Source organism: Ambystoma mexicanum, chromosome 4q (genome assembly GCF_040938575.1).
Source record: "Ambystoma mexicanum isolate Mex_15411 chromosome 4q, UKY_AmexF1_1, whole genome shotgun sequence".
Taxonomy (NCBI): Eukaryota; Metazoa; Chordata; class Amphibia; order Caudata; family Ambystomatidae; genus Ambystoma; species Ambystoma mexicanum.
The window spans coordinates 1272449610-1272465544 of NC_090928.1; the positions used below are offsets into that span (position 1 = coordinate 1272449610).

Sequence of the window (15935 nt, forward strand, 5' to 3'; positions counted from 1 at the left end):
AACTGGAAGTACTCTCCCTACACTCCCTCTCGTCCTCTCCGCTCTGCCGACCTCTTCTTGCTCACTGTACCCCCATCACCATGTGCAGCCTCTCGCTTCCGTTCCTTTCAGCTCTTGGCCCCCCTACGCTGGAACTCCTTACCTCTCTCTATCTGCTCTATCCCCACCTACACGTCCTTCCGCACCTCCTTGAAAGCCCTTCTTCACTCCCCCCCTTGACCCTCTACCATCTCTCCTCTCCATCTCCCTGTCCTTCATACCTTACCTTCCCCTCTTCTATCATCCACTTGGCCTTATATCACATATCTGACTTTATTGCTCCTCTTCCTTTCTACCTCCACTCCCTTCCTTCTCTCTGTTCCCACATCTCCACTCCCAAGGAAACTGTTCTACATAGTAAATCGTTGTTTGTATCATGATTGTTAACCTGCTTCTACCATTTTTGTACCTGTTATAATGTAAAGCGCTTTGGCTTAAAGCGCTATACAAACTAAATAAACATAACATAACTTGTGCTGTAATGCATTGGGATGTGGAAATACATGTTCTTCAAGAATGTTCTTATCCTGTAGGCTCTTTTGACTAGCAACAATATGTCCTGCAGGTTTTTCATCTTGAAATGTATTGATATGAACCCCTTATTCAGTAGCGCTAATATGCATACAGTCTTCAACAATCCGTGTTTCTTTGGGGTGAGATATCCTTTCTAGGCCACTGGGGCATATTCTCTTACCTTATCCCATTATCAATTGCAATATTCATTTTTTCCTTTTGTAGGAGGATGTGTTCTACTGCTTTGGTGACCCTGTTCAAATGAAATACATGACCTTTTGGTACTTCATCAAGATCCCTTTGACTGGAATAATTTTACTTTTGAAAAGCAACTTCTGCCTCTGCTCAGGTTGCCATGGTGTGGGTGGGTCCTGCCCTGCCAAATCTTGGTCTATATAGAAGTACACCTATTGTTCATAGCATCCATATGCTGTACACTTGCGCAAGCCCATGACCATTGGAGTACCATTTTCCTGCACACACTGTATATGTGAATGATCTGCTTTTCTCTTGGAATCCCCTTCGATGTTTTGCGTAATGGTGTCTTTCATTGGAGTGTGTTCATAGCGTCAGCCATTTTGACTGGTTTCGCCATATCTGTTGCCATCATTGGGACACAAACATTGCATGTTTCCTGTAATTTGTAGCTAAAGCAGAAAGGTTTTGACCCAGCAACACCTTCTCAGTGTCGGCCCTCATAGCTGCCTTTTTGTTTTCTAATGCCAATTCTTCTGTGGTGGAATATTTGGAGATTGTAATCCTCTTATACCAGTTTCTCTGCCCGTCTTCTGGGATGCCTCATTGCTGTGGCCTTTGTCCTGTTTTTGGCCCAACGTGGTAGTGTTAAATCAGTAGCTGTTTAAACTTAACTTCTACTTTTTTTGTTAATCTACCTTCTACAAAAGCCCACCACCCCCACATTGAAAACAGAAGCAAAAGACCCAACCTTACCAGACCCCCCAGTGCCTCTCTGGCATTTGCAGTACATGTAAATACAAAGGTTGTGACTCTGCTTTTGCAATTTCAAAACATATTTCAATGGATTGATTTTCCCCCAGAGATTCCTCATCAGCTAGATATCCTTCCATCATCAGGTGCTCAGAAAACCTTTCATCTTAGTGCACCTTGTCTCGGCCATCGATCCATCTTGATTTGATGTGGTGGTTGGAGACTCCGGACCTGGCGTCAGTGGTCGTACATACACCACGTCATTATGCCCCCATACTTCAGTTTTTTCCCGCACACTTAACATGCGAATCACTGGAACAACTCTCGTTGGAGAACCTTTTTCTTCTCAAAATGTTTCATCCAATTTGATGTGACTTTGCCAGAATGTCTGAGCCCATGCTGTCTGGGTTCAAATAGTGCAAGGTCTGTAATTCGGAGATGTCAATTACTGACCCACAGTGCCTGTGTGAGGTGCCTCAGTGTCTGTCACGTCACTGAGGATTGTGGTATTTGCATGAAAATGAATCCGAAATTGCTGCAGGAGTTGGTGACTCTCACTCGGTCCGCCCCCATCTAAGTCTCCAGCTTGCTCAGCCACTTGGTCATTGGAGCTCGATACGGAAGGGCCCACTCCTGTAAAGGAGGTCAGGCACCAGAAGAAAACAAAAAAACAATTGCTTTCCTGGCGCCTTGTCGTCATCCCAGTCCAACTCTTCTGAAGACCGCAGGAAGTTGTCATCGGGCCCAACATCTTGGGCAGAGCGGCAGGCCTTCAAAGAGCTGAGGCTCGGCTGCAGGGTACATCTCATGCCTCAATGCAGCAGGCCTCGGTGGCCTCAATGGTGCCCACTGATTCCGGCCCCAAGAAGACTGCGTTGGTACCGATGCCCTTGAGCTTAGTGGCACCCATTGCCAAAACAGTCACGTCGTTGAAGCCCTTATCTGTGCCATTAGGCGCAGGTTCCTGATCATTCGTATTCCCCGCAGTCCTGATCGTCATTTTTCAACCCAATGTCGACTGTTTTCAATGACGGTAACCAAGTACCTTTTGGTCTTGAGCCAGCATATGGAGGCTCTGGTGGCAGATTCTTTCTCTGACCAAGCCGATTTACTCACCTTAGCAGTGGAGCTGTGGGATGCAAGTGGCTTGGACCCTTCCCCCGACTTGGAAATTCAGCAAGCCCATCCTCATGGACGTGCAAATGCTACAATTCTGAGGAGACCGGTGTGCCTGCACAATTTGGATTGTTCTCCTAATGTCCAGGCAAAGCTACTGGATATTGCCTTTGATGGTGAGAACCTGTTAGTCCCTAGGGCCGATGAGTCCCTGGAGAAATGAAAGGACACAAAGCTTGCTGCCAAGTGACTGGGCCTAGCTGTGCAACAGCCAGCTAAACCTTCCTTCAATTTTGCGTCCAGAGTGGGGTCGTACAGACAGTACATCTCCTTTTGAAGGAAGGCACAGCTCCTAGAACCGAAGCAAGGGCAGATGTGTTTCTCGCACTTCTGCAGGGGAAAGGGGCTTCTAGGGGCCAGCAGACTGAGGCAGCAGTGGTTGGGGGCGGCTTCGCCCTCAAAGCCGCATTGAGTTCTCTGCCCATGTTTCCCCAGTTGGAGGAAGAATTGGCGACCTCCAGAAAGACCGCCCCCTCTGCCTCAACAACTGGGACAGGTGCTCCAGGGAGAACTGAGAGCCCTGCTTTTGAAGGGTGCTGAGGAAGACGTAGCTCCCGAGCAGAGAGGATTGGGTTGGTATGCCCAGTATTAAATGGTGCCCAAGAAAAGGAGAGGACTTTGTCCCATTTTGGACCTCAGGGCCTTGAACAAGTTCCTGAGGAAAGACAAATTCTAAATAGTGACATTGAGAGAGATTCTCCAGGCTCTTCAGTTTCAGGACTGGCTGGTGTCGTTGGATCTCCCCATCTTACCAGGTAGGATACTTGGAAACTCAAGCCCCCGCCCCTTTTTCCAAGACACACTCATTCTCACAGACAGTTCATCGTGAGTAACAACGGACTAACACCAGAGCCGTAGACCCAACATGTCCCAACACCTTAGTCAGGCAAGATCAGGCAATTACTAATCATTACACACACCTGACTCCCATCACACTTCCCCACATGGATAAAAGGCAGAGCACGAAAGCACACTCTGAGCGAGGATGACCATACGATGAAGCAGCAGTTCCAAGGTGGCGATTTAACATTAGGAGTAAGGCAGCGGGACCAGAGAGAATTGCAAGGAGGGAAGAACCTGTGACCTCCAGAAACTGCTATTCTCATGAGCCTTTGAAAGTGAGAAGCCTAAGACGAGGAAATGAAGCTGAGCAGACCTACGCTGTGCATCAAAGGTAACCGGGGCGCTCCCTTGTCGATAAGCCAGGCCAGGAGGAGCGATTGCCGCTGTGGTACTGTCCCTGGCTCCTGCAGGAAAGCCGTGCCAGTAAAAGCAGCACAGCCGGTGAGTCGGGAGAAACTGATAGGAAATCACCCTATCTTTGAACCAAGGTTACAAGCGGCGACATTGTATGAAAACAAAGAACTGTGTTTGAAGCGCATGTGTTAGAAGTCAAAACTGAAGGAGTGAATGAACTATTGAAAGCTAAAACAGATTCCGTATACATAGTGTTCCGGCACCAAGGGGGTACTTATTCAAAGGTCTCCGAGTATCTCACTGAAGGGAAACTGCGTTGACAGAAAAGAACTTTGAATCAAAGTGCTCCTGCAGCGGGTTAAACAAAAACCCTGTGCACAAGCAAAAGTCTGAGGTAGGCTAGTTGAAAGTGAAGAGGGATCTGAGCCCGGGTGAGTGGGATCCGGGGGGGAACCGTGAGTCACCCGAGAAGGAACAGTTTTGTGAGTAATACAAGGATAAAGGGATCTGAGCCCAGCTGAAGCGGATCCCGGGAGAAACATTCAAAATCATTTAGTTACAAGAAGAAAGGAACGTTCTAGGTTTTGGTTTTGTATATCAGGCCCTCCGAAACAAGAGGCTTTGATGAAACAAGAGACCTGAGCAGAGAAGGCCCTGATTCTGGAACTGCCATTATATCCCTGTACTGCAGATGCCAGAGTGAACCGCCTTACACCGTGCTGAAAACGTGGGAAGGGAGGCCAACGGCCCAAGAATCCTGATTATCATTTTTGAACACTTCTTTCTTTTCATTAACTACACCCCTCAATATTTGTAGTAAGGATTGGCAATAGTTTTATTTAGGATAGGCCCTTTTATTTGACAAGACTCCACTAGGACTGCATTCTTTATTATTTGATGGTCGTAGCATGCTCCCATCTTAGATTTAGGTTTATATTCACCCCTCTTTGAGAGTTCAATACACCCTTGAACTGTGGTCACTTGTGTGTATCTTACTTTGATACCATGCCTTCTTTATAGGGGGTCAATGGTCCCAGTAATGCGGCACCTTAAAGGGCGTTGACGTTAGCGGTCAATGATCTCTCTTGGTGGGCCAGCACAGAGAACATGATGGCGTGGGAACCTTTCTGGCTGATGTGGACCCAGGTCAGGGTGGTCACGGATGCGTCTCTGAAGGGTTGGGCTGCTCGCTGCATGCACTTTTTAGGTGAGCGGCCTTTAGTTCACAATGGAAACCCAGTGGCACATCAACAGGCTAGAGCTGCAAGCGATCGGGTTGGCCCTGAAAGCTTTTGTGCCCGCTCTCAAAGGGAAACGCGTCCTCATCATGATGGACAATACAATGGTCATGAACTACCTGAACAAGCAGGTAGGTGTATGCTCCCTCCCACTTTGCAGAAAGGGATGGAGCTGTGGTTCTGGCATTTGAAGAAGCAGATATCAGTCTCGGCAGTACATCTGGCGGGAAGAGAGAACGAATTGGGGGATGCTCTGAGCAGGCAGAGCATGGTCTCACGAGTGTGGAAAGTTTGCCAAGAAGTACTAGATGAGGTCTTCGCTCAGTGGGGAACCACAACAGTGGATCTCGTGAAAAAATTTTGCTCGAGGGAATTCCCAGCAAGAGGCTACCCGGGGATGCGTTCCTAGTGGAGTGGGACTTTGACCTCCTCTGTCTTACCTCCGATTCCTGTCATTCCATAGGTTCTCGGGAGGTTCCGAGCAACCAGATTACCCCGCATTGTCAAGGAGAACATGGTACTCAGAGCTTCTGTAATTTGCCATCTGCCCACCTCTTTGGGTGCCTTGTCGGCCGGACCTCATATCTCAGTCGGAGGGTCGGGTACTCCACCCGAACCCAGAATCACTCAACCTACATGCGTGGCTCTTGAGAGGGTGAGATATGCTGACTGGGACCTCTCAGAGGAGGTACTTGAAGTGCTACTGGCTGCATGCAGACCTTCAACAAGATCGCTTTATGCGTGCTGGTCGAGAAGATTCGAAGTGTGGTGCAGTGAATGCGAGATTGACCCTATGTCTTGCCCCACCATTACTGGGATGGAGTTCCTTCTGTCGCTGGCCTCAGCGGGAATTCAGGTCGCTAGAGTCAAAGGATACTTGGTGGTTTTGCCTGTTTTTCAAAAGGTCTCCGGATCAAGAGTATTTCTTTACAATCTCAAAACCTGAAAGGCCTTGTGAACACATTCTTGCCTGTTCTCTTTGTGGTTCCAGACTGGGACCTTAATATTGTCCTAACCTTTTTTATGGCTGCTCAGTTTGAGCCTTTGCATTTATGCTCCATCCGTTTACTGACATTGAAGACTATTTCTTTGCCCGGCGATTACACCAGCCAGGTGGTTTAGTGAGTTACTGGCCCAGTCTTGCAAACCACCATTGCTTTGTTTTTTCAGAGAGAAAGTATCCCTTAGGGTATGACTAGGGTTTTTGCCCAAGATCGTCTGAGTTTCATTTATCTCAGAGCATTGATCTGCCTGTGTTTTACACAGGTCCGTGGAGCTGAAGCTTGCTTTGGGAGGTCGGTTTTGCAAAGATTCCTGGTATAGGAACTTCCATCCCGCCTCCATGATACACACTGCTTGGGCAGTCTTTCTGATGAGGAATCTGCTGGAGAAAAGCAATTAATTGAAGGAGAAATTACTTACCGGTAATGTGGTCTATGGATTCTTCTCCCGCAGATTCCTAATCACCCTCCCATCCAACCCCGATTTGACAGTGCTGACAGTCCTTAAACTGATTTCTTTGTCAGAGGAGTCAAGCTTCCTCTATCGAGGGACTCCCATGTATGTCATGTGTGATCCTCTGCACATTCTTACGGTCCTGCTACTCATTAAAAAAACAGGTTTGTTTTTTGGTTTTATATTTCTCAGAGTTGTGGCTGTTTTCAGCCAAATCTTTTGATTCTTCCACCGCAGCGGCAGCTGAGCTCAGGGGGTGGTGGTTAAAGGGACTGAGGTACGGGGATGTACTGATGTCATATATGTACAACACCCAACGTCACAGAGTCGATGATGCTGCATCAAGCCAAGATGGTTCGACGGCTGAGGCGTGGTGCACTACGCCCCTTGTCTAAATGTTTTCCGAGCAGTTGACGCTGGAAGGATATCTGATGAGGAATCTGCAGCAGAATCATCCATAGGAAGAACACTACCAGTAAGTAATTTCTCTTTTTAGAAGCTCAAAGCTAGTTCTTGTCATGCTGTTCAAAGTGCCCAACGAATTCCAGTTTGTCACCATTGAATGCTTGGAATTTCTGAAGAGGGGGATACTTCTACCAATATCTTCACATCTATGTGAAGATGTGGTTGGTGAGGCCATTGTGAAAGTCTGGCTACTTTACAAATTACCAATTTCATTCTAGGTTTAAATTGAGTCGCATAAGTGCAGCCTGTGCTCCAACGCCGCCACCATATCTCTTCACTCAATCATCAAACAAGCTACATACATATAGAGAAATGCCTGTTAAAGCTCTTTCATTTGCCATCGTACTTTGTTTATGGATACTTTTTGAGTATATCTGTAGCATCGTGTATTGTGTGTTGGGGTTTTTCAAATGTTTTGATCCATGCTTAGAGGGAAAGTAGCCTTAATGAGTTGTTCTTCTTTTCTTCCTCAGGTGATTGACAGCTGCCAGAAATGTGAGAAATGGGATTCCCTCAAGTTCTTAAACTTCTGCTGCAGCCACACTGATGTGTTCTCGTGTGTCATGCATCTTATTAACGAGGGCTATGTCAAACGCAGTGAAGACCGCCCGCATGTGCTCGAGTATGTTTCTGAGGATCCTCAACCACAACCACCACCCCCACCCAAAGAGACACCTGCCATTGTGTTCCAAACAGCAGAGATTCGAAAAGTCAGTAACAACAGCATCAGTAACATCCCCAATGATGACAAAAGACTAACCTTCTCTACCTTTAGGTAGAATATGGAGTTTTACAGCCAACAGGACGTCTCTTTTCCATCCTACCTCCATCATATGCTATGGCTGACGCACGCTGGAAGGAGCGAGGAGGGCCCTCAACTCTGGAACAAGCATCAGTGGAGTAGGAAGGACTGTGCAGTGGACATTGATGTACAGGAGACAGCGGTTCTATACCTCATCTTGGTTGAAACAAGACTAGTCCTCATGGCTCCGGCCTGATGCGTATGCCCGGAGGCAGAAGGTTGGCACGCAAGCGCAGAGCCTGCGTCCTGTAGCCAGTTTAGCCTGTGTGCATGCATGCGTGCCTGCAGGGATGATCTATTCAAATGCTGTTGGTGAGGTTTTTGAGGTCGGTATGCACACAGTGATCTGGAGAGGCTGGGTGAGGATTATGCGCTCCCACTCAGGAGATGCTAGAGAGGGGTAAGCACTTCCTGTCTTAAGAGGATACATCGATGTCTGGTGTATCCAGCATAGGGTATGTCTACAAATATCCAGAGAGGCTGGAGTATTCTTTTTCAATAAAATATGCTGGCTTCAATTTGCCATCTTGTCTTGTCAATTTCTACTATAAACTGTATTGTGTTTGATCCTTAGTTTCTTCCCTCTGGCCTGCTTTTTGTGTTCATGCAGGACTTTAGGAATAAAATGAATGTTGTTGCATGTAGCTCTTTAACAACTCTATCCAACCACTAGATGGAATTATTGTCTACTGGGTGTTGCCAAAGTGGATTGTGTACCTGCCACTTGGTCCACTGGTTCTGCTAAAGTAGCACATAGCTTTATGAATGGTACTGTTTTGCTGGAAAACTGGTCCCTCTTTCCTTATATTCATGAAATTGAAATAGTTTGGTCCATCAATGGAAATTTTGTACAGGAAAGACCTGTGTGCGTGAATAACTGACGGCTCTGGCTCCACGGTATATTTGAACAGTAAGGTTTTAGCTCTGTGGATCAAACTGAGCTCGCACAACAGATTTTGAAAGCATGGCACGGAAACAATTACATGGCGATGCAATAAACAAGAGCACTATGTCCCACCTCTATCACCTTCTTTTATAGAAAACCTAGAGGTGACGAGTGTTAGCGTGGGAGAAATGGTATGCTGTTCGGTATATAGTGCAAGATATTTAACAAGTCATCAAGTAAACATTCGTAATGATGATCACAGTGCATAATACAGATTGGGATGTGCACAAGATAGCTGTCATCTACGATATTCCAAGGTGGTGTTTGATGAGCCAGAGTGTAGCACGAGAAGGACTGTTTCCTAGTTTTCTCCTTGCAAACTACCTTGGTTTCCAGTCTGGTGATGCATTTACTGGTAAAAGACCATATGTTGCCCAATGCTTTTAGTATGGCTGTAGGGTTTACCCTGCACTTAGGCAGTGGTTGCTTTGCAGGTGAGACACGTGGTTGCAAACCATATTCTAACTGACATGGGGACCCAATGTATATTACGCAAGGGGGGTTGTGATTAAAATTCCTAGAACCAGTGATGAGGCGAGCCCCCACGTCATGGCTGCTTTCACGGGGGCATGTCAGCATCTGTGAGCTCTGCGAGTAGAGTGTTACCCATGTCAATATTCAAGATCACTAGGGCCTGCACCACGCTTTGGAAGTCCCAGGCTGCGAAGAAGAGCCTGATCTTGCACAGTAAAGAGATCTGATAACGAGCCCTTTGAGTCTTTTTTGGGATTCTTTTTTGGAAGGCAAGATTGCTATCCACAATGAAACCTATAGATGTTGCTGAATAGGTGAGTTTAGGGTTGAATCAGTCCGAGTGTGACATCCAGCCACCAAGTGGGTTCCTGCTTGGAGGGGTGTCCCAGGAGTAGAAATCCGCTCTTGCTGATGTTGGGCTTTAAGTAGGCACTTGTCATCCACGTTTGAATCGCTTTGAGGTATGAGGGATGTGATATCTTGTGGGCCTTTGACATTAGGACTGAGGTTCAAGATGACCAGGAGAGAATGGCATCTTGTTTTCTGCACTCAGGCAGTCTTGCGGTAAACTGTCTTATCTTTTTATTAGCATTCCAACAACACAATCTTACACCTGCTGAGACAATGACAAAGTACTGTAAGGACTGCACCTATGGCATAAAAAGGTTTAGTGTTAATGCTTCCTCTTACAATGCATGATATATATATATATATTTTTTATTGATTTAGCTGAATTTGATCAACTTTTTCAATTTATAACAACACTTTTATCAAAATTACATATAAAACACATAACAGTATAAAACTATAAAACAAGGGCATTCTCTTCAATTCATCATAACTGGAATAACATCCTAGAATGGTAATATCACATATAGAAATGAAAAAATAGTGAGTGAAGGACACACTAACCATGATAATTAAAAAAAGTAAAACAAGGTTTTCTGAGACACAAAAAAATACAGACGAATACAAGAACAAAGATATCACATATCATTGCTGGTAGCATAAAAACAAGACAATTAGCATTTGGCTTTCATGTTATAATCACTTTGTACATGGTAGTGGTCATAATAATTAACATCACATAAGGTTGTAAGGCCTTATAGAATGTGTTATATACTACAACACCCCCGCTAGCACCAATACTAGTGATTGCATTTGAATATTGCATTGCCAATCAATTGGCAGAGCAATAAATGTATCACTGATAGATCTCAGAGGACATTCATCATCAAGGATCAATCTATTTTATCAAATCTAAGGCTCGCAGAAAATTGATTGTTGCCAATTATATACTCATGGAAATCGCAAGCCATCTAAATTCATGTCTCATCTGACTAAGATAGGCCAAGTGTTTATTGAAGTGACTTTGTCTTAAATGCATAAGAGCTGGACAGTCTGCTATGACATGCTCTAAGGTTTCAACAGTTGTTATATTGTTGCAAAAACGACAACCTGAGGATTCAGGCGCGATCTCTTTCCTGCATGCTTGAATTTCACGAGTGGGGCATAAGTTAAAACGCATACGCAATAATGCATTCCTAATTGTAGGAGAAGGAGCTTTACATAGATAGAATGCCATTTCTCTATAACGTTTTGCAGCAAACACAGATGGGTCAAAGTCTTTATATTTCAAGCAGGCATCTCTAGTATCAATCCAATCCATCATATACAGCTTTTTCTTTGCTCTATCCGGATCAGAAACAAGAGTTTCGATAGAAATTTCCGCATTTATTAATATGGATAAGATGTTTTTAGACCATGTTTTAGAGAATTGATGGGAGATCGACAACAGATAACTGGATACCGTGGCCAAGGTTGAATTATCAAGTGCAGATAATAAGCATTTTCTAAACAAGCTACATAAGCGCCAATTGTACATTGCCAATAACGAGGTCAGTCCTAATTCATATCGAATCATCGTTCCTGGAGTGCTTTGTGGTAATTGAAGAATTGCACGCCAAAACTTTGCTTCCAGTGCATTCAGAAACACTGGTTGAGTCACACTATATGTTTCTAACCCGTATAGAATGGTAGGGATGACATTTTGTATCCAGAATATAAGGGCAGGCTTAATAGAAAATTTCCCATATTTGTGCATAATTAGTCGAGTCTGGCGTATTGCTGCGAGAATTTTACCTTCAATTTTTGTTAACTGAGATTGGATAGTCGCAGGACCATCAAATAAGATGCCCAAATATATGTAACTAGGGACCACCTCCAGACTTACGTGTTCTATTTTCCAGTTCATTTGGTAACTGCGTTTGCCTTTTGGAGTATAAACAACAATTTGCGTTTTCTTGTTGTTTACCACCAATTCATTAGATTGAAAATATATACATAGTGCTGTTAGGAGGTTTTGAAGGTGTTTTAGATATTAGCACTAAGTCATCCGCATACCATAGCGCTTTTACCTCGATGTTGTCCAACTTCGGTGCATCTGCGCAAACCTCGTCAAGGGCACTTCTGACGTCATTGATGAAGAAATTGAACAGCGCCGAGGCAAGTATGCATCCCTGTTTAAGACCCCGTTCAGTCCTGACCGTACTGATATATCTGAAGTGGTTCACAGAGTGGCATATTGGAATGCTGGTTCTAAAGCTTTCTTTTAAACATTAAAAGGTGGTTTTCTATAAGGTGGATCTGTCTGCTTATGTTGGAAACTTGTTTTGTTGAACGTGGAGTGTATTGTCTAGCAAATTTAGGAAATAACTTAGTAGGGGGTCGGACCAATGGAAGAGAATGTATAGACCAGGCTTACTAACCTTTTTCTTTGTCAGCCGAACCACAGTGAGTCCTAGTGCACGTCTGCAAGAAGAAATGTATATCGCAGGAGGAAATCCCACTTACTCTAACACAAATAAAGTTCACTCTAAATATAGAATTACTACACCACAATCCATGTGCATGTCCCTAAATATCAATAGCTCATTAGCTGCAAATTATAGTTAAAATGTGAGTTTAGCAGTCTTGGTAGTTACATTTTCTCTCCCATCAATAAGGGTATGTCACTCTTGAAATTGTTATATTCCCAAAAAAATGTGAGTTTGAGAAATTACAAGTGCCAGCACTTCTTTCAACGTATTAACGGTCTTTGTCAAGGCTGGGCTATGTATACATAAATAAAGTGAATATACTTATTGATCATCATAATTGACATGTTAAGTGAAATCAACAGAAATAGATTGGCATAAAAGAGTGGGAGAAAGAGAAAAACAAGAGACATCACGTTCGTTCTGGGCAAAAACATATAATGAAAATAATAGGAAATCTACACTAAAGATGTTCTTCTTTCTGTTCCACTTGTACCCAATTGCCAACATTGTCCCATTATCACCATTGGGGGTGCATAGTTTAAATCGAGAGGGAGTTCTATTACCTCTGTGTTAAGTCGAGTTGCTAAATATTGTGCCTAGTTGTAGTTCCCTTTATATCAGCAATGTACATGCATTTTGAATAGGTTGTGCCTATCCAGGCAGCATGAATCTTATTTTCAAATATGTCCCGTCTCGGACCACACCTAGGTGCTAGTGCTAATGTAAGCTTGCAACTAGGCACAATATTTAGCAACTTGACGGGATTAAGTGTAGAAAAAAGTGCCTGTGTAGCCTATCCTCCAGGAGGGAGAAGAAAACACTTCAAATTCCAATCGGAATAGTAAGATAAGAGTATACGTACAGTCAGGACTGTAAAGGTTTGGCTTTTAAACTTCAAGTGGAAGAACAAATCTAGAGGTGAGATGGGGTTACCACCTACTAGTGGGTTAAAGTAAGGAGAAGACGATTGTGAAGTATTATTGTCCACTGTGTTGGAGTTTACGTTTGTGATATAGGTTTTGTGGTGAAATAAGTTGTAGGTTGAAAAATAGATAACTATAGTAAAAGATTGATTATTAGACCTTTAATGATTGGCGCCATTCGCAGAGGATCGAATGTTGAAATGAAAGTGTTAGGAGGCTTGACAGGCAATTGATGGTGCTTGCCCTTATTTTATTGTTTTATGTGTCAAACGGTAAAGGTGGAAAAGAATAAAGGTTGCTACTAGTGATTTGTTTAATATAAGTGACAAAGTAACTATCCCGGTAAGTATTGACAGTCAAATATGGCTTGTCATCATGGTGGACACTCCTCTTATGCATTTATGTAGAACATTACTACGACATGCCCCCATGCTTAAACAATATAGTGCAGAGTGGGTAAAGGGCACAGCTGATAAAAGGTTCATGCCTTGGCCTCAAGGAGGGTCATTGAGAAAAACGGTATTACAACACGTGACCACGTGCATGCTGCGTATACAGGGAAGAAGTTAGATAAGAGGTTGGCTGTTTTAGAACATTGGGCAATGTATCAGGATGCAAAATAGGACCCGCCACAGGAGGAATGAGTGCTTAATCAGCAACGGGTAAGGCACAGAACCCTCGGCTCCTCTTACTCCACCTGAACACAAAAGTGCAGCTGAAGGAGAGCAAGGATTTTATCTCTTAAAAGAATTAAAATCAGTGACAGGGTATATCAATTCAGTATATGCACCTCCTGCTTATAATAGTGATGACAGTCCAGACGAACGTAAGATTAAGGAAAGCACCTAACCTATAGGTCTGACCGCGATAAAGGCGAGGAATGTAGCGAGAGACAGAATATATCGACAGAAATAGAACAAGAAATTAAGAGGTGGAGGGAAGATACAAATAGGGCCAGTGAAGTAACGCTTATGCAGAGGGAATGGATGGGAGGTCAGATATTACTCAAGTTAGTTGGAAAGGGCTTTGATGATTTCAGACAAAGGGAGGATAAAGTTGAGCAAGAGAGAAAACGTAAAGAACGAGAAAGGGGATGTAGAGACAAACAGGAAAGGAAAGACATAGAAAGAGAAAAGTAAAGAACAGCAGGAAAAAAGAAAGGAAGCCAATGGAAGAACGAAGAAGATATGAAAGTCAGGTGAAGGAGAAAGAAGACCGGGATAGGAGAGAAAGAAAGCGCGAGGAAGAAGCAGCGTTTACAGAGAGAACGGGAAAAGGGAAGAAATGAGAAGGGAAGCAAGAAGAAAGGGAAAAGAGAAAATAGGGAGAGATGCAAAGACGAGAAGAGATGAGACTTAGTAGGGAACAAAGAGATGAAGTTAATCTTATTCTTAAAACATTTATAATACCTAGTGAAGAAATAAAAGAACAATGGGAAAGAGAGAAAGGATCACTACCGTTCCACAGAGAGCTACAAGAGATGCCAAGAATGCCAACTTGGGCTGACAGACATGAGGCGGAAGGTATAGGGAAAAGAATTGCACAACTATATAGGCAGATGAGGAAGAAAGATGGGTACGGGACTAGAGGAAGTGATGAAGGATCTCCAACAAGAGAGATTAGATCAATCGGATGATGTATTAGCAAACAAACAGAACATTGTCTTTAAGCAGATTACACCGGTATCCAGTCATTTAATTGCATAACAGAGCAGACAAAAACACAGAAACACAGAAAGGATTAACTAAATATATAAAGAGTAGTAGGATAAGGGGTTAAAATGGGTTGGGATGGTGTTGGGGGGGCTTTTAAAGGGTGGAAAAAAATGGGGTTTCTGTGTTTTGTCCGCAATTAAATTTACCACTCTGTAATTGTGGTCGGTAAGAGCACATATAACCGATTAAACCTTGATGAGGAGGAAAGAGATGACAGCCACACCAGTTGGGGTATAATGATGTTGTATGAAGAAAGAGAACAAAATGAAAAGGCACGAGAAGAGGGCGCATGTGGTTTTTTTAGCAGACCTCTGTGCAGAAAAGGGGGTCAGATTTGGAAGACCCCCAAGGAGAAAACACCAGACCATGAGTCATATCCTGAGTGTCCATTAGGACGATCATATAGTGCAGGGGAAATATCCTTGCCTTGTAAATAGGTTGTGGTCATTACCAGAACGAAAGACAAATGGGTGTAATCATACCCGCTTTAAATAGGGAAGAGTAGGGTATGACTGTGGAGGGGATTTACACAGTTCCCATTACTAGAGAAAGGTGGAGCGAGACCACAATATATTCCCTGGCACCAGATGGATAGATACAACCTAAAATGTAAACTACCAAGTATGACTTCGGGAGCTGGGAAATGGATATATGAGCTACAGAGAATGACAGGGAACAACGTTAGCTATAGGTGACATAAGAGGCCTATTAGCAGCCATACCAAGGGAAAAAGCGGACGACATTTGGAGAAGATCAGGATATGCGACTGTGACAGCACAAAAAAGGGTGCATGATGGAGCGCCATTTAATAATTGTAGAGCAGATGTATGGCGAGCGCCGAGTACAGTATCCTGACGCATCAGATATGGGTGAGATCATGACACGTAAGATGAAAGAGAGTGAAGATCCGATTGTATACATTCAAGAGCGTTGCCATCTGGAGACTCGTGAACCGTGGGAAAAAACTGTGGCATTATTTTATCATATTCTATATCAGGGACTGCTGGATCCAGTTCAGAGGCTGATGAAAAAGCAGGTAGGGATGGAAGCCAAGCCGTGGCCTGAGATACAGTTGTCTAAACTACACCATTGCCGATTACTACAGTAGAAGAACAAGAAGAAAGATGAGAATGGGAAGCTTGAAGAAGCAAAATTAATTCCGAAATAATTGACTATGCTATAGAAGGGGCTTTATTGACAAGCAGAGGAGGAGTGATTGTCCAAG

The 15935-nt window shown here is 43.9% G+C and overlaps 1 protein-coding gene across 3 annotated transcripts in view; it reads left to right on the plus strand.

Moving 5' to 3' along the window:
• The window catches only part of LOC138468363 (cullin-9-like), a 1322368-nt gene extending 1314012 nt beyond the window's left edge, over positions 1–8356 (plus strand). For all 3 annotated transcript variants that reach the window (XM_069608895.1, XM_069608893.1, XM_069608894.1), the window contains one exon: positions 7505–8356. In XM_069608895.1, the coding sequence (XP_069464996.1) occupies positions 7505–7810 (306 nt within the window). In that variant the 3' untranslated portion in view covers positions 7811–8356. The remainder of the gene's footprint in view (positions 1–7504) is intronic.
• Positions 8357–15935: the final 7579 nt, after the last annotated feature.